At 53.3% G+C, this 21,190-nt stretch overlaps 1 protein-coding gene across 2 annotated transcripts; it reads right to left on the bottom strand.

Moving 5' to 3' along the window:
• Positions 1-7,054: 7,054 nt before the first annotated feature.
• RBM14 (RNA binding motif protein 14) lies at positions 7,055-17,139 on the bottom strand. Of its 2 annotated transcripts, XM_004618450.2 has the most exons (3): positions 16,694-17,139; positions 8,972-10,436; positions 7,055-8,191 (listed from the first exon to the last, which is right to left on the bottom strand). In XM_004618450.2, the coding sequence occupies exons 1-3, from the start codon at positions 17,028-17,030 to the stop codon at positions 7,984-7,986; spliced, it is 2,010 nt and encodes a 669-aa protein (XP_004618507.1). In that variant the 5' UTR covers positions 17,031-17,139; the 3' UTR covers positions 7,055-7,983. The 2 variants fall into 2 exon arrangements, with proteins under 2 accessions (XP_004618507.1, XP_004618510.1); XM_004618453.2 differs by lacking the exon at positions 8,972-10,436 and having other exon boundaries at positions 8,018-8,191.
• Between the last annotated feature and the right edge of the window lie 4,051 nt (positions 17,140-21,190).

Here is a 21,190-nt window from a genome sequence, read left to right as displayed (position 1 = left end):
AGGCAAGTCCCCTAACCCATGATACTTTCCAGCTCTGGGTAGGAAGATTTGCCTGATACTCATGTACCTTGCTGAATCTTACCCGGCAGTACTAAAGGAGCTCAGTTTGCCCCTTACCAATCACTACTTTTGTTGTTTGGTTTGGGGGCTACACCTAGCTCAGTGCTCAGGTCAATCCTAGTGGTGTTCAAGGGACCCCGAAGCCCAGGTCCTCCGGTGGAAAGCACGTACTCTGGCCCATCAGCCGCTCTCTATCACAGGTTTTTCATCTTATTAAGTAGAATAATTTTATTGAGGAAGAGAGATAAGAGGGGCCCCATATAAAATTAAAAAAAGGAATCACATATCCCAAGTTGGGACAAGGGTGATTCCCAAATCAAATGTGCCTAAGCCATTAGCGGTATTTTAATGAAAGACCCTGGGTATGAGTGGTAGTACAAAAGGTAGGGTGTTTGCCTTGCACACTTACTGAGCTGCGTGCAACACCCCCTCACCCCCCACCCCAGCTCCAGAGCCTACCAGGAGTGATCCGAGAGTAGAGACAGAACTAAGCCCTGAGCACCACTGGGTGTGGCCCCAAAACCTAAACAACTAAGTGAAAGATCCTTGTCCAGGGCCAGAGATGTGGCTCAGTAGCACTGTGCCTGCCTTGCATGGATAAGGTTCAGGGTTTGATCTCTGACACTGACCCACCCCCCTCACCCCCAGAGAGACCATTCAGATCCTTTACCTGGGTCATTCCAATTATAAAGAAAAAGACTGAATGGACTATTTCTAAAGCACTGTTTTTAACAATGTAGATGCCATTCTGATGGTTCTGAATTTGCAGATCAGGTTACCAAGCAGCAAAAAGAAAGTGTCCAAAGTATCTAGAAAACCGATGTTCTATGAGAGCAAAATATAAATATTGTGGCTGTAGGTGTCTGAATAAAAAGCATACATGCGTGTAACTGGAAAATGAAAGCACATGGAGCCTGGGTGGACATTTTCCTAGAGGTGCGGGAATCAAATGTCCCTCACTCACTCACTAAGCTACAGCCCGCCCAGCTCCAAACCTGAGCTCAATGGGATAATGAAGGACAAAGTCAAATTTAATGAAAACCACCCAAATGTACTAGCTTCATATACCCTTGGGGATGAATACAAATAATGCATAGACCTAATGTACCTAGAAATGATTTATACTGCTCATATTAAAAAACAGTATTGGGGGGGCTGGAGCGATAGTACAGTGGGTAGGGCGTTTGCCTTGCACATGGCCGACCCGGGTTCGAATCCCAGCATCCCATATGGTCCCCCGAGCACCGCCAGGAGTGATTACTGAGTGCAGAGCCAGGAGTCAGCCCTGAGCGTTGCCAGGTGTGACCCAAAAAGCAAAAAAAAAAAAAAAAAAAAAAAAAAAAAAAAAAAAACAGTATGGGGGGGGTTGGATGATAGCACAGCAGGGTGTGACCCAAAATGAAAAAAAAAAGTATTGGGGGCGGAGCGATAGTATAGCAGGGAGGGCATTTGCCTTGCACATGGCCGACCCAGGTTTGATCTCTAGCATCCCATATGGTCCCCCAAGCACTGCCAGGAGTGATTCCTGAGTGCAGAGCCAGGAGTAACCCCTGAGCATCACTGGATGTGACCCCCCCCAAAAAAAAAACAAACAAAAAACCTAGTATTGAGGCTAGAGCACTAGCATAGTGGACTGGGCAGTTGCCTTGGCGTGGAGGACCCAGGTTTGATCCCCAGCATCCCATATGGCCCTCAACTGATTCTTGAACACACAGCCAGGAGTAACTCCCAAGCACCTCAGCTAGGGGCCGAAACAAACAATAAAAGCTAATAATTCTCTTGATGTTCAGAGGCACCCACTAAGGCCAGTCCAACAAGCTTCCTAGGCTGCCAATCCCTACAATTACATCCTCTCAGCTGCCTTCTCTCCTGCCTTTGCAGATCTCCCACGCCATATAGAAACTTTCCTTTCCCATTCCCAGAATGATCCCAGGAAAGAACACAGAAGAGGACTGCCTGAGACCCTCACAGGTGGCCAAAACTGATGTGGTTCCATGGCCTAAGTATCTCTTAGTTGCCAATCATTACAAAATTCCACTCACACCTACATGGAAAGTCCCATAAAGTTTTAATTCCTTATTTCTACCAAATGGATAACATTTAGTGCATGTGTATGTGTGTTTACATGTGTTATATATACACACACACATGTATATCAGTTTATACACATAATATATATGACACCCATTGTTCATTACCTGATCCTTCCAACAGTGCTATTGGCACAATCAGTATAAGCCCTGGATGGGTTCAAAATTACTTTCCAGGGGCTGGAGTGATACCACAGCGGGTAGGGCGTTTGTCTTGCACACAGCCAATTGGGGTTCGATTCCCAGCATCCCATATGGTCCCCTGAGCACCGCCAGGAGAAATTCCTGAGTGCAGAGTCAGGATTAACCCCTGAACACCACTGATGTGACCCAAAAAAGCAAAAAAGCAAAAAAAAAAAAAAAAAAAAAAACCCTTTCCAGTGGTTTTTACATCAAGGAAAAAATAGGGCCAGAACAATAGTACAGCAGATAGGGCATTTGCCTTGCATGCAGCCAATCCGCATTCAATTATGGTCCCCCAAGCACCACCAGGAGTAACCCCTGAGCATCACTAGGTATGACCCCACCCCACCCCCCAAAAACAGTCACAAAATAAGTAATTAAAATACAGGAGGGAGGACATTTGCCTTGCACATGGCTGACCTGGGTTTGATCTCCGGCATCCCATATGGTCTCCCAAACACTACCAGGAATGACCTCAGAACAAAGCCAGGAGTAAGCCCTGAGCATAGGCAAAGTATGTCCCACCCTCCCACCCCACCTTCCAAACAAAAAATTGGTTGGAGTCATAGCTCAGCTAATCAGTTTGTTATCATGTGACATACTGAGTTCAATCCCTGCCCCGACACCACGCACCACAAAAAATTGGGACCAAAGTTTTAGTACAGAGGGTAGGATGTTTGCTTGCCTTGCACAATATTAACCCGGGTTCAATCCTGTATGGTCCCTGGAGCCCTCAGGAAAGATTCCTGAGCACAGACGGGTGCAGCTCAAAACAACAAAAGACAACCATATGGGGTGCAGGGATCGAACCCAGATTGGCCGCGTGCAAGGCAAGCGTTCCTACCCACTGTACTGTATCTCTGGCCCCACAAAATATATTTATTTCCAAGGGGCTGGAGCGATAGCACAGCGGGTAGGGCATTTGCCTTGCACACAGCCGACCCGGGTTCAAATCCCAGCATCCTATATGGTCCCCAGAGCACCGCCAGCAGTAATTCCTGAGTGTAGAACTCTGTGCATCACCGGCTGTGACCCAAAAAGCAAAAAAAAAAAAAAAAAAAAAAAAAAAACCAAGTATACCTGCAATTTCAGGCATATAATATAGTATTAAATAGGAACCCTGTCATCTTAACTTTCCCTATTTACCTAAGCATTTGGTCTGTGATGATTAATGCATGAAAAGCACTAAAAAATATTGACTGTTACCTTCACTTTGCCTTAAAAAATGGTACATCCAGAATCTATGAAGCCTGGGGTGGAGAGATGGAATGGTGGTTAGGGGACTTGCTCTGTCAGGTTGCCTGGTAAGTGATCCCGCAAAAAAAAAAAAAAAAATTTAGGAAGGGGCCGGAGCAGTAAGATAGCAGGTAAGGCACGTGCCTTGCACGCAGCCAACCGGTTCGGTTTGACCCCTGGCATCCCATATGGTTCCCTGAGCATGACCAGGAGTGATCCTAAGAGCAAGAGTAACCCCTGAGCATCGCCAGGTGTGGTCCAGAAACAAAAATATATAGGAAACCTTAGAAGCAACATGCTTAGTCATTCTCTCTGCCAAATCAGTTTTCAAATCAAACCAATCTATCTCAAGGTTTCCTGTCACTTCCCACATTGCATTATTTTATTTCTGGGGGCCATACCAGGCAGTTCCCAGGGGTCACTCCCAGCGGCGTTATGGGAACCATACCGTGAAGATCAAACCCAGGCCTCTTACTGCAACCCGTGGACTCAGTTATGTGACCTATGTCTGCTCCCCATCACCAGCATCGCTTACTAACTACAACCTACCAGTTCAAGTCCAGCCTGCCTGTTTGGTTTCAGGGAGTGAGGTGATCCATCCGAGCACGTCACATATGCAAGGTGTAGCTCTAGGCTACACATATCCCTAACCCATTGGTTGCTGAGGGGGAGCAATGTACCTGGCTGTGTATCCAGAAATCACTTCTGGTGGTTGGTGGGACCACCTTATGTGTCTCTAGTCTGGTAAATTTTATTATCTGTTTCAGGGCCACACCCAGTGGTGCTCAGGGCTTCTCCTGGCTCTGCACTCAGGGACCACTCCTGGTGGACTTAGGGAACTAGATGGGGTGCTAAGGATCAAACCTGGATCAGTTGCATTTAAGGCTAGCACCTACAGGCTATATTATAGCTCTAGCCCCAATTTTTTAATACTCTTCTGGGGAATACTGCACTCTATGGTCTTTAAAAAGATTCTATAGAATTCAGGTAAACACAAATTTTTCACATGCTCTCCATCACCTTCTCTATTGCCCAAACTCGGGGATGGAGCGACAGCACAGCAGGTAGGGCGTTTGCCTTGCATGCGGCTGACCCAGGTTCAATCCCCAGCATCCCATATGGTCCCCTGAGCACCGCCAGGAGTAATTCCTGAGTGCAAAGCCAGGAGTAACCCCTGTGCATCGCCAGGTGTGACGCAAAAAAAAAAAAAAAAAAAAAACACTATTGCCCAAAGTCCTTTTGGTTTTTTGGGGGCATTCAATGGTGTATTCAGGGATGAAACCAGGGTCAGCCACATGCAAATACCTCTCCAGTCCTTTTTTTGGTACAACCAGTGTAATTTATTTTCCTGACCTCAGTCAGCCTACTACCCTGATAGGCTAAGAGGACGGGATCAGTCAGTGCAACGATGGCCAAGTCACTGACAGACTAGCAGGCAGCCCCGAGGCTCGCACAGGGGTACAGGAGACACAGGTCTGCCCAACTCCAAACAAGGTTCAACCTCCGAAGAGAGCAAGCTGAGAATAGGTCATTTGGTTACAGAAGAAAAAATAATCTACATTTTCCCCAGTGAGGAGCCGAAGCAATAGTACAGCGGGTCGCATGCTTGCTTCGCACACGTCGGACCTGGGTTCAATCCCCAGTAGCCTTTAAGGTCCCCTAAGCCTGCCCAGAGTGATCTCTGAGTGCAAAGCCAGGCATATAAGCCCTGAGCAGTGCCTGCTGTGACCAATGCTCAAAGCTCCCTCCCCCTGCAAAAACCCCAACTTCTCCAGTGAAGGTCAAGTTATAGGTGATTGAGGCAGAAATTCCAAAATCTATACAGTTTATCAGCTCATTTACCTACCCCCGAAATAATTTGGTGACTTCCCTTCACCAAACCCAAGTCTTTCAAGTTATAGAACCCTGGAAATCAGAAAACCACAGAAAGCAAAGTATGAGGAGATGCATAATTTAAATTAAAAAGAGGGAATTACAAGGGTAAAGGCACTTGACCCCCATGTGGCCAATCCCAAGCATCACTTATGCTCCCCTGAGCACCACCAGGAAAAACCCTGTAAGCACTGCCGAGTGTGGACCCAAACATCCCCCCCCAGTGAAAGGAGAACAAAATTTGGTTTTGTCGCTCCTTCGGATCCAACCAGCTAGAGAAGCATACAGGCTGCAGCAACCGTATGCAGCGAGGCCAGGTCACTGACGAACTCAGGCTGCAATAAACCAACACTGGCCAAGGAACTGTTGGCCACAGCTACCACAGGCCAGGGGTGAGAAAAGGGCACAGAAAGCCACACTGACAAGTACTAGAAACACACAAGCCACAGTCACAGGCCTACATCAACCAACCCTCCACCCCAGGGCAATAACCAGAGCCAGGCTTCCCGACTTGGCCTTCGGTCCATCGTTCCAACGTCTCACTGCAGGAGAGTGGCAAAAAAACCTACGGGGGTCAGGGCAATGGTTCCACGGGCTGAAGTGCATGCTTTTCATCCCCGGGTTCAATCCCTGACACCTCATGGCCTCCCCAGCACTGTACTGGGAAAAGCTCTAAGCACCATAAACCAACCCCTCCACCAAGGAAACCTATCGAACTCCCCTGCTCCCCATTCTCCCCCAGTTCTGCAAAGAATTGACGAGAAGCGACAAAGCAGTAAGCACAAAGAGAAGCCAAGAAAGTGTTTATGGCACCAGAACCCGAGCTGACCCCAATTCAGTCTCCACACGCCCTCACGGATGTCTGGGCAGGCTCCCGAGCAGCTGGGAGCCCATCCGAACGCCTGGTTGACGTACCGCTCCACCGCACAGCAGCTCGGCCCGAACAGCTGCCAGAACCATGTCTCTGAAGCCCCTCTCAAGGACTTCAGGAGTCCCACAATCGCACCACCCAACTGGCGCTGCGGGGTTTCCTGCCCAGGCCCCTCAGTCCCCAGTCCCGAAGACACACAAAACCCTCCATTTCCAACCCCTTCCCAGCATCCTCAGTGTCCGTTACACTTGCGATTCACCCCGTGCAGGTGTCTGTTATGACACCTTCAAAGGTAAACTCGGCCCGAACCCCCCACACACAAGGAGGCAGGAGTCACAAATACTACCATGTACTGGCATGGCAGGGGCTGGCAGCGCAGGAAGGACACTCCGTGGAGACGTTCAACAGGCGAATACCAGGTGTGTGGCGAGAATCCCCCAGACCTGCTTCCAGCAGTGGCATGCATCCCGCCTCCCACGCTTTCTCCACGCACAGGGCAGTAGCAGGCACTGGGCTTGTCCCACCCCGCCCCCGCCCCCTGGGGCTGGCTCCCTCCTTTCCAGGCCCCCGCGCCAGCACTCACAGGCCCTTCACTGCCTGAAGGAGCTGCGAGACGTGGAAGCAACGATGCAGCCCGCCGCCCCTTCTCATGCGAGAAGCCAAACCCCACAACCACCCTGTGGGGAGCACGGGCTGTTTTTTGGAGCCAGGTCAGGGTAAATGGTCACACAAAGACAGAAGAAAATGAGCAATAAAAAATTTACTACATTTTGGTGATTAATTCACATTAAGAGTCGAGGAAATCCAAGCCACTGGGTCTCAACAATCCAACCCCCCAGGTGCAGACTAACAGGTCAACAAACTAAGCCCCCCCAGGCAGCAGGGTCGCCACTCCACTCCCCCAAGCCCCTTCCTGCTTCCCTCTGACTGTCCTGTCTTCCTGGATGTCAAACTGGCTCCTGGAACTGAGTGCAATCAAGACAATGACAACCAGGTTCCAAACTGCAAATTGCCCCGTTTTATTTGTAGTCCATACAAAAGGGGAGGGAAAAAAATCAAGGTTTTCTAACACCACCTACTTGGGGAGATGGGGCTGTGGCGCTGCGCCGCTCGGCATTCGCTGGGACGTCAGTGGCCAATCGGGATTTGACAGACGCCAACTGACGGGCCCAACGGGAACTCAGGCTCAGTGCAGTTGGCAGAGGGACAAAGTCAGGGCCCTCTGGACTGCTGGCGCAGCTTGGTACGCAGGAAATGGTTAAGAGCTAACCTTTTCCCGGCCTCCCTCACATCTAAAAAGAAAAAGGCGACGCGGACCTCAGCTGCAGGCTGCTTCCCCATCAGACGACCTTAAATATCGCGCACAAAAATAAAAGGGAGCCAAGGGGGAAAAAAAAAACCAAAACATAAAATTCCCATCCTTGAGTGATGGGAGGCAGTGGAGAGGGGAAACCGCACATCTAGAGCCAGTAGCAAGATTTTCTGCGGAGGCGAAAGAACGAAGTAGATTACTGCCGACCACTCAAAGGGATCGTCTCCTGGGGAAGGCCCACGCGGTAGAGGGGATGAAAAACCGAAAACGGGAGAGTCTGGGTCAGTGTAGTTGTAACCTGGGTCTGCACCCCACACCGCTCCTCTTTCCCTCCCTGTGGTGCCCGTCCCAGGATGGCCCTACATGCGGCGCTGGTAGCCAGAGTGCATCTGAGCTGCCCGCAGGTAATCATTATAGGAGCCCGAATAGCGTGCGTAATCGGAATGAGCATCGGGCAGGCGACGGTAATCCAGCGAGGACTTTGTCGGCGAGCGGCGGAACGAAAGCTGCGACTCTGATAAACGGCGGTAATCAGAGAGCTCGGCTAAACGCCGGTCGGAACCATACCTAGTCGAGAGAAGAAGACAGTTGGTGAATGAGACAATTGAGGGGAGGGCTCCAGGTGGGCATGGGGAGATGCCAGGGGGGATGGGGAGGGCGTGACCAGGTTGGTCTCCAACAAACAAGATGTTGTCAGAAGGCTCATCACCCTATAGGGGCAAGAAATCCAGCCTGGGTCAACTCCGTGGGAAACCGAGCCCCGCCCCCCCAGGCAGCCCTCCTTTCTGAGCTGGCCTGCGGTCCCAAACCACAAGTGAACTATCCCCACCCCTGCACCCCTGGGCCCTGTGCAGAAAGACCTTGATCAGTTATCAACAAAACGGCGGATGAAGGCAAGGTCCCCAACTTCCCAGCGTGGACGCACCTCAGACATCTTATCTCGCCTTTAGCCAAGGAGTGCCAAAGGGACTGCGCTTCCAACCCCCCCACCCCCAAAGCCTGGGCAACCACGGAACAGGCTTCAGGATCCGTGAGACGGTGGGAGAGGCGTGGGCCAGTCCTGCAAGGCAGCAGCTGCCCTGCACTGGGGCAAGCCAGGGCAGGACACCGCCTCCCCGCCCAGCCGCACTAGCAGGGGACCCCCCCAGCCCAGGCTGAGCACTGTGCTCCACCTGAACCCTGGTGACCGGAGAAGTTCACAGGCGCCACCCCCCTCAGCCTCCGGACACCCCGGGGAAGTAGAACAGACCAAGGGCGGGGCCAATGGCTCCAGTTTCCCTCCCATGCCAACCACAGCCCCTTGCCCAAAGCCCCAGTTGGGGGCAGAGGCGGGGGGGCATACAGTACCTTTTCGACATGGCGACAGCCTTTTTGTAGGGATCGTCGTAGCTGGCCCGGGGTGGGGAGAGACGCGTACGCTCATAGGGCGGCGGGGTGCTGTTGGCGTTGGCAACGGCCCCCTGGGACATGGACAGGTAGGCTGCAGACGGCTGACCTGCCCCATCGTAGGCATTGCCTGGCTGGCCGCGGTAGGAGGCAGCCGCCTGGGGATGCTGCTGGGCAGCATAGGACGCAGCCAGCGAGGCCGACGACTGCGTGCGGTACGGCGCTGCCATGGTGGCAGAAGGCTGCGCCCCGTACGCTGCGGCGGCACCGTAGGAGCCAGTGGCCGCGGCAGCCGACTGCGCCCCATAGGAGCCCGACAGGCCCATGGATGCCTGCGCCCCGTAACTGTTCAGCTGGGTCTGAACAACCGGCTGGGCCCCGTAGGAGCCGGCCATGGGGGTGGTGGCCTGCGCAGCATAGGCGGCGGGCTGGCTGGCATAGGCGGCCGCCGTAGCTGGCTGGGCCACGTACGCGGCAGGCTGGGAGGAGTAGGACGCTGCCTGCTGAGCAGCGTAGGGGGCGGACTGGGCATTGTAGGAGGCCGAGGGCTGGGCGTTGTAGGAAGCTGCCTGGGCCCCGTATGCGAGTGAGGAGGCTGCGGACTGGGCCCCGTAAGAGGCGGCCTGGGCCCCGTAGGAGCCAAGGGAGGAAGCCGCTCCCTGGGTGCTGTAAGAGGAGGCAGTGGCTCGAACCCCATAGGAGGAGGCGGCCTGCGCGCCGTAAGAGGATGGCTGGTTGCCATAGGAGGCGAGGGAGGAGCCCTGAGCCCCGTAGGAGTTGAGCGAGGAAGCCGCAGCCGGCTGACCCCCGTAGGAGGAGAGCGCGGAGGCCGAGGGCTGGGCGCCGCTGTAGGGGCCGAGCGAGGACGCTGCAGCGGACTGGGAGCTCGGGCTGGCCAGCTGGCCCCGGTACGGAGCCCCCAGGGAGACCGAGGGCTGAGCGCGGTAAGAGGCTGCCTGGGCGGTCATGGGCTGAGTCCGGTAGCCGACACCCAAAGAGGCAGACGGCTGGGCCCGGTAGGCAGCGCCCAGCGACACTGAGGGCTGGGCCCGGTAGGTGGCTGGCTGGGCCGTCAGAGGAGCCACATAAGAGGCTCGGGGAGGTGAACGGCGCAGAGGGCTGCGGTCGCGACCAAAGAAGGGTGGCGTGGGCTGGCGGGCTTGCCCGTCAAAGCCACCAGTGCTGTTGCCAAAAGCCTGCTGGTAGTCGAAGGTGGCAGAGAAGCCACCAGTTCCGGGGAATGCCGTATCCCCAGCCCCTGGTTTCTTGGTCTTGTCCCCAGACTGGATAGCCAGGCCAGGCCCCTTCTTCTGACCCTTGGTTGAGAGTTCCACGTTGATGCGCTTGCCCTTCACTTCTTTGCCGTTGAGCTGCGCGATGGCGGCTTTGGCATCTGCTTCCTTCTCCATGTGAACAAACGCGTAGTCTGATAAAGCAGCAGACAGAGGGTTAGCAATTAGGGGGGCAGGGCACGCTACCCAGTGGGTCCCAAGTTGGACACACAACAGCACCAGCTGTTGCCAGCTACCTCCAGGCCTCCAGACCCTGCTCTCCAGGAGTTTTTCATAAACCATGGCTCCCAAAGAACAATGTTTCTGACTCTGCCTAAGGCCTTCTCCGTCTCAGCCACCTCAACCAACTTCCTGGGCAAGGAAGATCGAAGATGAACTGTAACACAACAGAAACCATCACCACTCCTGCCAACACAAACCACTGACAAACTGCAGAAGACTCCTGATCACTCTCTCTAACGCAAGCCACACCACACTAGCTAAGGCTCCACTCGCAGGTACTGGAAACGTACACAGGTGAAGCCTGACCCATGTCTCAGGCGCAAGACTCAAAGCCGAGCTCACTCAATTCCTCCAGGAAGATCTCCCCTTTCTTCAGTCCTGCCCTGTGAAAAGCACTTCCCTGAGCAGGACCGCCTCCGGCCCTGCCACAGGGCGAGGCAGAGCCAAGCACCACCACTGCAAGCTTCCGGGCGGACGAGCACACTGGCCACTGTCAGGGCTGGCCCCATTCAGACGTGGCGGCCCAGCAGCAGAATCTCACTGTCCCATGCCCCTCTGCCACACCAGTGTCTGCCTGCGAAGTGAATGTGGGAGTCAGGCAAAGGGGGCGACCTGACTAGGAACTGAGGCTTGGAGAGGAGCCGCTGCATGGAACCCAGTGAAGTGCAGGAATGGAGCTGAGCCGCCACCAGAGGCCTCGTGACATCTCTCACCAGTCTGCCTTCGGGGTGCCGTTCACAGATCACTGTTTACGGGAAATATTTGGTCTGGGCAGGTTCTGCTGAGGTTCCCCGTGAGGTTCTCACTCAGGAGCTAAGTGCACTGTGGTGGGAACGCTAAGACAGGAGGCTCACCTCAGAAGTCTGACCCATGTGTCACTCAGAAAGAAAAAACTTCAGGAGGGGAAAAGAATGGGAAGACGTTCTTGTTCCTGTCCAAACCCATAAATCACAGCGTGCAAGCAGGATTGAGGACACTGATAAATTGTTTGTGGAAAATTGAGCCGCAAGAGGCCAGAGCAATAATACAGCAGGCAGGGTGTTTGCCTTGCACACAGCCGACCCAGGTTCAATCCTTGGCATCCCATAGGATCATGTCCCTTCCCCAACCCACCCTATCCCCAAGCACCACCAGAAACACTTCCTGAGTGCAAAGCCAGGAGTAACCCTGAGCACTAGCGGGTGAGACTCAAAAATCAAAATAAAATAAAAAGAAAACTGGGCCACAAACTTAATCCCACCTTGACCTCTAGCTACTTTAACAGTGCCAGGCCCCAGGGCTGGAGCAATAGCACAGCGGGGAGGGCATTTGCCTTGCACACAGCCAACCTGGGTTTGATTCCCAGCATCTCATATGGTCCCCTGAGCACACCAAGAGTAATTCCTGAGTGCATGAGCCAGGAGTAACTCCTGTGCATCGCCAGGTGTGACCCAAAAAAGAAAAAAAAAAAAAATTGCCAGGCCCCTTTTGCCTAACAGTCGAAAAAATGAACAACTACCTAGATGAAATTATCCTACTTGCGTTCTCAGAGATAAATCCCTTTAAATGGCCTATAAACAGGGTGCTAACTTCTAAAACTCTTCATACTGATGCCCTAACTGTTCTTTATAGATGCAATAATTTTCGTGGACTTGAGGCAATGCCCACAATCCCAGTCTCCCGTGAGAATAAAAACAACAAGCAAACAACAGAAGTACAGTATACAGCTCAAGAAATCCAAGATTAGAGGGCCCCAGTGGTAGATCCTGGTATCAGTGACCTGCTGTACGTTCTTCAGGAATTTACATCTTACTTGGACTTCCTAGAAATCTGTCCTACCTGAGTCAGGAGAGTCAAAGGAGAAGGAAAGTGCCTTGTAAAGTTGAAATAGCTACATAAAGTTGAAACAGCTACACAATGATAAAGGATGGCGGCTACTCAAGCCCTGCAAGGTAAGGGCCCCAGGCTTACTCCCTTAGCGAACATTCTTGCACTCTAAACAGAGGGAGGATCAGTGCCACCTGCACATGCAAACCTAGAGATGATCGAACCAAATGAGCTGTCACTGCGGCTCTCTGTTCCCACACCCCCATGGCCAGACCCGACTCCTCAGCTTCCGAAGGTGAAAGAATGTTCCTTTCGCCCTTGCCATAGACGGCTTCAACTGTCCTCTGACCACTTACCTCCATATTGGGCAGAGCGAGCCGAAAATAGAAGCAAATGGTCTTAGATCAGTTTGAAAGCAGAGCCTAGGGCTGGGGCGCCTGCGGCACCCCCACCACATGGTCCTCTGGCACCCCTGGGAACAACTGAGCAGGGAATCAGCTGGGAATAGCGCTGCTGGTGTGGCTCCAAACAGCACACACTTTTTGGGGCCACACCCAGCGAAGCTCTGGGGTTTACTCCTGGTCTGCACTCAGGAACTACTCCTGCCAGTGCCTGGGGGACACTATGGGATGCTGGGGGTCAAACTGGGGTCAGCCCTGTGCAAGGCAAACACCCTCCCCTCTGTACTATCTCTCCGGCCCCAAAACTTTGCCACACCGACGATGCTATGGGGACCATATAAGATTCCAGGGAACAAACTGTAGTTGGCCGTGTGCAATCCTACCTACCCACTGTACTATCACTCCAGCCCCAAACATTTTTTTTTTCTTTTCTTTTTGTTTTGTGGCTACACTTGATGGTGCTCAGCGCTGCCAAGGATTGAAATCTGAATCAGACATGTGTAAGGCAAGTGCCCTACGGTCTGTACTAAGTCTCCGGACTCAAATTTTTCTTTCAATTTTAAAATAAAAGCAAACGCTGTGTAGATATTCAGGGGAATAGCAAGAGCCCCCGGAGGCAGCAACTGCTAGCAGAAGAAGGCAGGTCTTAGAGGCAGCTGCCAGGGATAACCTTCAGGCGCTGAAGGGAACGTGACACCATACCATGCTGGTGGGCCTAGAGATTCCTGACCCAGGAAAAAAAAAAAACCACCCAAAATGTTTGATTTGTTTTTTTTGTTTTCGCAAGAGCATACACACAATCCACTACTTCCTATTTTGCTGAGTACTATTAAAAAGACCAAGTTGGGATATCCGTGAGGAGGGGGCGGGGGGGGGGGGCCAGGAGCACATCAGCTGTCCTCAGAACTTGCTACTGGCTCAGAGCTCAGGGACTGTTCCTGGCAGGCTCAGGGACCATAGGGGGTGCTGGGGATTGAAACTGGGCCAAACACATGCAAGGTAAGAACCCATGCACTGTATGACTCCTCAGTCCAACATGACCAAATATTATTATTCTAAGTTACTAAGCATGGGGCTGAAGCTCAGTACAGTGGGTAGAGCTCTCACAGTGGGTAGAGCACTGGCCTTGCATGTGGCCAACCTAGGTTTGATCCCCAGCCATCCATTTAGTCCTTTGAGCACTGCCAGAAGTAATTCCTAAGTGCAGAGCCAGGAATAACCCCTGAGCATCTCTGGGTGTAGTCCCGAAAGCCAAAGAGAAAAAAAAAAAATTGTAGCCTGATCTTGGAGAAATGTGTGAAGGATGGATCAGTGGGTCAGTGGACCAGTCGCCACCTACCTAACTCCACCACAGCTCTATCAAAGATGCCACCAACCCAAAACCTTCCAAGAACAAAGCAAACAAATGACCCAGGGTTCTGGAAAGCCAATTCAAGAGAAAGGTCATCGTGTTGGAAGGAGCTAGGAAGTCCAATTTGACATTATGTCCACCACCGCTCTGGTGGTGCCACAAACTCCCTCAGGATCAAAGTGAAAGAGTCCAGAAAAACTATTTCCTCTCCTAAGAGCAAAAACCTCTAAACGGAAACTTCAGCACTATACACCTGGAAGATGGTCACCCTCAAACTGCAACTGCTCTTGGGCCTTCCACACCTAAACCTTTCCTAATGCTGCGAGTTAGGCACTCAGACTTTACAGAATGTGGCTGCGGAGAGTGGCTACAACGCTGCTGCTATGGCGAGTTTTGCTCTGCAAATCCAACCATACCTAAGCTCCTGGTAACCATGCAATTGGGTTTTTTTTTCCTCCCCTTCTGTAAAATAAAACAGAACTGGTGTCCCATGCAATGCCAAGCTTCTGTGCTTCTCAAAGACCTGACAGCCAGTACAAAGCGTCAATGGCGTGCCCATTCCCAGCCCAAGAAACTGGAAAGCTTTTTGTAGAGCGAGACACAATTTCTAGCCCACTCCCATCTGAAAATCCTCAACTTTCCTTCACTCCACAGGGATGCCAAGGTATCTGCAGAAGGTATGCCCTCTGCCCCAGTCTCCCACTGAAGCAGACCGAAGACTCCGTTGCACAGTGGACCTCCATTCCCTCGAGTCAATACAGTGCTACTAATCAAATGTTTCCAAAGGAACAAAATACACAACTCTTGCAGTACATCAGCCAGGAATGCTAAAACCACATGCGGTTGTCATGTATTTCACGCACCCGACACTCCTGCCTCCCACTGTGGCTGCATGTCAGCCCAACTGGCACCTTTCTCCACTATCTAAAATCAAGTTCCTGCCCAGGGCCGTGCCTGCCCCTCTGACGCTAGTTTGCAGGCTCTGAATCAAGAAGCCACCGCGTCCAGGAACCACAGGAGTCGTGGCACATCAGTGAAACCCGAAATCCAGAGTGAGCCCCATCCATTCCTTGGAAAGGTGCCCAAGGTGAGGCCCTTCCCACTCTTTGGCACTCAACAAAAGCGAAATCCATGCACCATCCAGCCCGCCTCAGAACACCCAGCAGGAAAACCCAATTCCGGACAGCCGTGGACTTGCATAACCTGAGTTGAGGAAAATAGAATGCAGTATTAATCAGAACAAGGAATTGCTCCTGGCGGTGGAGACCACAACCCTTTGACACTTTCCTGTGTCAGGGGAGTGGTCCCAAAGCTGTCTCCTAGTGGAAAAGGCCGAGTACCTACACCCACACTTCCCCCGACCAGAAACCTCACACAGGGTGGGAGCAGGTAGGACTCCAACACCACATGGACATCAGATTCCCAGTACGGGTCCTCGAAGGCGGCAGGGCTGACCGTGATGTGTTCCTGCACCCAAGGGGAACAGAGGCTGGCCCTGGGCACGAGAGCCAGCCCAGCCGAGCTGGCCGACATCATATAAAAAAAGCTTAGGGGAGGTAAGGACCCAGAGTAGGGGAAAAAGTTAACCTGGATCACCTAAAAACAAGTTGGGCCTAAATTAGGGTGATCCATTTCCCTCTAAAAGGCAAGTAGGAATCTGCCCTGATCAGGCCACGTGAGCAATCAGGAGCAGTGTACATTTATTCTGCCCATATTCAACGAGATCCCCGCTCACACGCCCCTCCCCAACTCCCGCTCAATCTGAGTACACCCCCCTGCAAAATCACCAAGCTCAGAAACGAATGGCACTGCCCTGGGGCACGGACTTGGCAAGTAAAGGATACGGAGAAGTGGCCTTCACAGAAAGCAAGAGACCTTCCACGTGCGAAAGGTCGGGGTTTCCAGCTCAGAGACGTCAATGGAGCCCAAAAGGGGTGGGGGGCGGGGGTGGGGGGAACCAGCGTGAGGGCGGTGGAAAGCGCAGTTTGCCACGCCTAATCCCCACCCCCCCACACCAGTATCGAGAGGCCCAAGTGGTTGGGGAGGGGCCCCTCCAGTGCCCGCGGTAACTGGACCCGTGAGCTGACCCACGCCGGACACGTTAAGATATTCCAGCCCGAGAAACGTCCAAGGGCCCCGTTACCTTCCGCTCGGGAGCATTCATCGGGAGGGAACGCGAGGGCGGTGTCGGGGCGTCAGCCCCCACCTTTTCCCTCTTCCCTTGCTCTGACCACCGACGTCTGGCGAGGAAGGGGGGAAGTGGCGAAATCTTCCCCGCTCCACGATCCGGCTTGCGCCCGTCACTTCCCAATTTCCGCTCGGTGCCAGGCCCAGGAGCCCAGTGGAAGGCGCGCCCCCGGTACACTCGCGAGTCTCGCAGGCGCGTCCCCGGCCCCGCAGCTCGGCTCCCGGAGGCCGCCGCCGCACCCACCCGGAGCCGCGGGGGAGGAGGGTGGCTCAGCCCAAAGCGCCCCCAACACCTCCGGCCTCATTCCCGCCGACTGGCCCACCCCGCCCCACCGCGCAGTGACCGACCCCTGGGAGAGGGACGTGGCTAACAAGCAGAGTGCCCCGCGCGCGCACGCGCGCACGCGCGCGCCCCCCGCGTTACCTTTCACCACGTCACACTCGATGACGCGTCCGCGGCGCTCGAAAAGGCTGCGCAACTCCTGGCTCGTGCACGCCGCCGATACATTGCCCACGAAAATCTTCCAAGTGTTAAGAGGCCGTGGGCGCGACATCTCCACTACGAGCGCGCGCCCCGGCCGCAGCTCGTGGCCGTGCAGGGCCTCGATGGCGCGCAGCGCGCCCGCATTCTCGCGCATGTGCACGAAGGCGAACTGTTTCATGACGGCGCAGCTCATGACCGTGCCGTAGGGCGCGAAGAGGGCTGCCAGCTCCTCCGGCGTCGTATCCGCCCCATCGACGTTGCCCACGAATATCTTCATTTTGCCGCCGCAGCCGCCTTTCCGGAGGGCCGGGACCTCTCCTCCAGCGACGGGCGAAACGACCGACCGGCCTGCAGTCCTCCCCAGGAATGGCTGGCGACCGAGAACCCCGCCGCGCAGGCGCTCTGACCTAGCCAATCAGAATCCGCTTCCCGCGCGTCCTCCAGCCAATCAGAGAAGCCAACGGAAGATGGACTCTGATGCAGCCAATCCCAGAGGGCCTGCAGCCCGCTCATTCGCCGAGGGGGCGGGAGAGGGACGACGGCGCGGGACCAACCGCCTCGGCCGGGGGGAGGGGGAAGGAGGGTTGGCGAAGGGGGAGCGGGCGCTGGAGCGCCGGCGCCGCACAGGCCTAGTCGGCGCGGCGGCCTCGGCTGCGGGTGGGGCCGGGGCCGAAAGGCCCCATGGAAAAACTTTGTTCGGGCGGGGACCAGACCTGCCCCCGTTCTGGCAGCCTAGGCCAAGCCCTTGGTGGCAATGCGGCGAGGCCGGCCGCGGAAAGGCAGGGCCCGGGAGAAAGCAGGACAAATAGCCGCGGAACTGGGCGCCCTGGCGGGCAGCGCAGCCGGAAGGCTTTGGCCGAAAAGCCTTCGAGCCGTTCATTCATTCTTGGGAAGCACGCTCCCCGCTTCTGCTGCGGCCTGGAGCCACTAGAAACAGTTAAAAACAAAACAAAACCGAACAACCCTTGTCTCTCTCTTGATGGAATTTCCCAGCGAGAAGGAATGAGACGCACCTCTCTCCCGTATGAGAGGGAAGGAAGTCATAAGCCTGGTCCGGGAGAGAGGCGAAAGTGGAGGCTTTATAAAGCAACAAATTTCAAAATTGATAGTTGTACGTAAATTAGAAAATTTTGCTGGCAGGGGCTGGGCAGGGCCCTTCCCTTGCACACTTGTGACTCACCGCACCGCTGAGCCCCTCTTCTCCCCCAGGATTAACCTGAGCGCTGCTGGGTGTGGCCACAAAACAAAGTGCAGGGCAGAAGAGATTAAAAAATAGTGATGATAATAATGTGCAGGGAAATGGTTGCCTGCACATTCATTCTGCAAACTTTATTAAGCGCTTTTGCTCCTGGCATGAAGGATAAATTGAGCAGCCCCAAAAGGGACAAGCCTGATCTGTTTGGAGTTTGTATGTGGGGTGGGGTGGGGGGGTGAGGTGAGGCAAGACACAATAAATAAAAAAAAAAAATGTTAAATGTGGTCAAGGCTTGGGCTGGAGCGATAGCACAGCGGGTAGGGCGTTTGCCTTGCACGCGGTTGACCCAGGTTCGATTCCCAGCATCCCATATGGTCCCCTGAGCACCGCCAGGAGTGATTCCTGAGTGCAGAGCCAAGAGTAACCCCTGTGCATCGCCAGGTGTGACCCAAAAAGCAAAAAAAAAAAAAAAAAAAAACGTGGTCAAGGCTTGAAGTTACCCCTGCAGCAAGCCAGTTACCCGACCACGCATCATTCTAGCTAGAAAGCACCAAAGTGCTGAGGTACACAGGAGGATGGACAGGAGTGTGGCTGAAAGTGAAACCCAAAGCCCGGGAAGCTGTAGTACTTTGTGGGCCACTGAAGTCACACTGACCCTCTTAAGTTGGAAGCCTCACACGGCAGGAAGTTCATTGCTTTGTAAGTATCCTCTGGCTGCTATGACGACAGATAGAAATAAAGGGGCTGCAGAGAGAATTCAGTAGAGGCCTTGTTGGATCCTCAGTGCCACACTGGGTCTTCCCAGCTCCCAGAGCCTCCTGGATCCCTGAACAGGATAACCCCTTTGCACTGAGGGTGTGGCCCAAAACAAAAACAGAAGCAGAGAACATTTTGAGAACAATTTCCACCACTACCATAAAGCTCCCCAGACTGGAGCGATAGCACAGCGGGTAGGGCTTTTGCCTTGCACGCAGCCAACCCAAGTTCAATTCCTCCGTCCCTCTCAGAGAGCCAGGCAAGCTACCCAGAGTATCCCGCCCACGTGGCAGAGCCTGACAAGCTCCCCATGGTGTATTCGATATGCCAAAAACAGTAACAAGTCTCACAATGGAGACGTAACTGGTGCACGCTTCAGCAAATGGATGAGCAACGGGAGAACAGTGCTACAGTGCTACCACAAAACTCCCAGAGAGAAGTGATAGCAGGACGGATCAGGGCAGCCACAGCATCTTGGAGGTCATTTGAAGGCTGACCCTATGGTATGGGCTCCAAAAGGGCAGCCAACCAGCAGCTGGCATTCACTGGTACAGGAAGCAGTACCGGAGGTTGGAATCTCTCTGGGAGAACAGACATTGTGTTGCATTTATTATTTTTGGTTTGGGGGCCACACATGAAGGTGCCGGGGGTTACTTGCTGCAGTGTTTGGGGGACCCTGCTATGTCAGGAATCAAACTCCGGGCTTCACGCATGAAGTGTCTATCACTGAGTGACATACCCAGCCCTTTGTTTTTTGGGGTTTCTTTTTTTCTGCTTTTTGGGTAACACCTGGCGATGCACAGGGGTTACTCCTGACTTTTCACTCAGGAATTACTCCTGGCGGTTCTCAGGGAATCATATGGGATGCTGGGAATTGAATCCAGGTTGGCCGCATGCAAGGCAAACGCCCTACCCGCTGTGCTGTCACTCCAGCCCCCCCCCCAGCCCTTTGTTTTTAATTGAATATTGAGTTTGCCAGAGAGACAAGCCAAGGGTAGAGCACAGGCCTAGCACATGTGAGACCTTGAGTTGGATGCCTGGCACTGCATCCCCTGGCACCTCTGGGAATAGTCCTGATGAAAACAGTAATACAGTATCTTCAAGGTTCAACCATGAGATAACTATAATGTATCAGAATTTCTTCTCCTCGGCCTGAGGGGATAGTACAGGGGTAAGGCACTTGCCTTACACTTGACCAACCCAGGTTCAATCCCTGACACCCTATATGGTCCCCAGAGCCCCATCATGAGTGATCCCTGAGCACAGAGACAGAAATAACCCCTGAGCATTGCCAGGTGTGACCCAAAAAACTAAAACAAAAAGCAAAAAACCGACATAACCCCAAGAATTTCCTCCCCTAAAGTGGAATAATATTCCAGTGTCTGTATATATCATATTTTACCAATTCATGACCATGGAAATTTGGATTGTTTCCACCCTTTAGCTGTTTGATGAGGCTGCTAAGAATATGGTATACTGGGGGCTGAGCTACAGAACTGCAGGTACTTCCCTTGCACACAGCTGTGGGTTCAGCCCCCCACACCACATCTGGTCCCTGGAACACTGCTGGAAAAGATCCCAAGCATAGAGCTAGAAGTAAGTTCTTAGCACGGCCAGGTGGCCTCCAAACAATACAAGGCAAGAATATGGGGTATTGATACACTTCGATTAGAGCATAATTTACAGAGTGACAATCATTCTTTTGTGTTTGGTTCATTCGGGGGCCACACCTGACAGTGCTGAGGGCTTACTCCAAACTCTGTGTTCAGGGAATCATCCCTGGTGAGACTTGGGGACCATATGGGGTACCAGAGATCCTCTAGGTCTGGCGAGTGCAAGGCACATGCCCCAGTGGCAATCATTCTTTGGGGTGGGTGAGGGGCGTCACAGTTTCCCTCATGGGTGCAATCACGGAACTACTGCCACAGACCACTGTTCAGGCCGTGCCAGCCGCTGGAAACTCTTCCTCCCCCAGTCTCCCGCCAGCACTGACCTTTTCTCACTCCAACTTTGTCTTTTCCCAAATATCACAGAGAGTCACCCAGCAGGTAGCTTTTTGGAGCTAGCTTACGCCTGGATCTGCACCCGGGGTCTGTGATGTGCAAGGCAAGCACCCTACCCGCTGTACTATCGCTCCGGCCCCAAGATCTAGCTTCTCTCATGTAGCATAATACATGTGCTACTGGCCCAGGCCCGCCCCTTTACTGTTTTTTGTTTTTTTTTTTTTTTTTAGTTTTGGGGTCACACCCAGCGATGCACAGGAGTTACTCCTGGCTCATGCACTCAGGAATTACTCCTGGCGGTACTCGGGGGACCATATGGGATGCTGGGAATCGAACCCGGGTCGGTCTCGTGCAAGGCAAACGCCCTACCCGCTGTGCTATTGCTCCAGCCCCTCCCCTTTACTGTTACCAGTTGCTTTGAATCAGTTATTGACAGTGGATGGAGGGGCTACAGCGAGTTTTCTGTCTGGATTGGTTCCAGCT

Source organism: Sorex araneus, chromosome 6, assembly GCF_027595985.1.
Source record: "Sorex araneus isolate mSorAra2 chromosome 6, mSorAra2.pri, whole genome shotgun sequence".
Lineage (NCBI taxonomy): Eukaryota > Metazoa > Chordata > Mammalia > Eulipotyphla > Soricidae > Sorex > Sorex araneus.
Note: the sequence above shows the minus strand (reverse complement) of the source record. Positions and strands in the feature narration are given on the sequence as shown.

Bases quoted from the DNA above. Each gene is read 5' to 3' on its own strand.
- RBM14 (XM_004618450.2), bottom strand. From the start codon at position 17,030: ATGAAGATATTCGTGGGCAACGTCGATGGGGCGGATACGACGCCGGAG. The intron at 10,437-16,693 runs GTAACGCGGGGG...CTGCTTTATCAG, and splicing joins CGAGTGTGACGTGGTGAAAG to ACTACGCGTTTGTTCACATG. The intron at 8,192-8,971 runs GTACTGTATGCC...TCTCTCGACTAG, and splicing joins GCTGTCGCCATGTCGAAAAG to GTATGGTTCCGACCGGCGTT.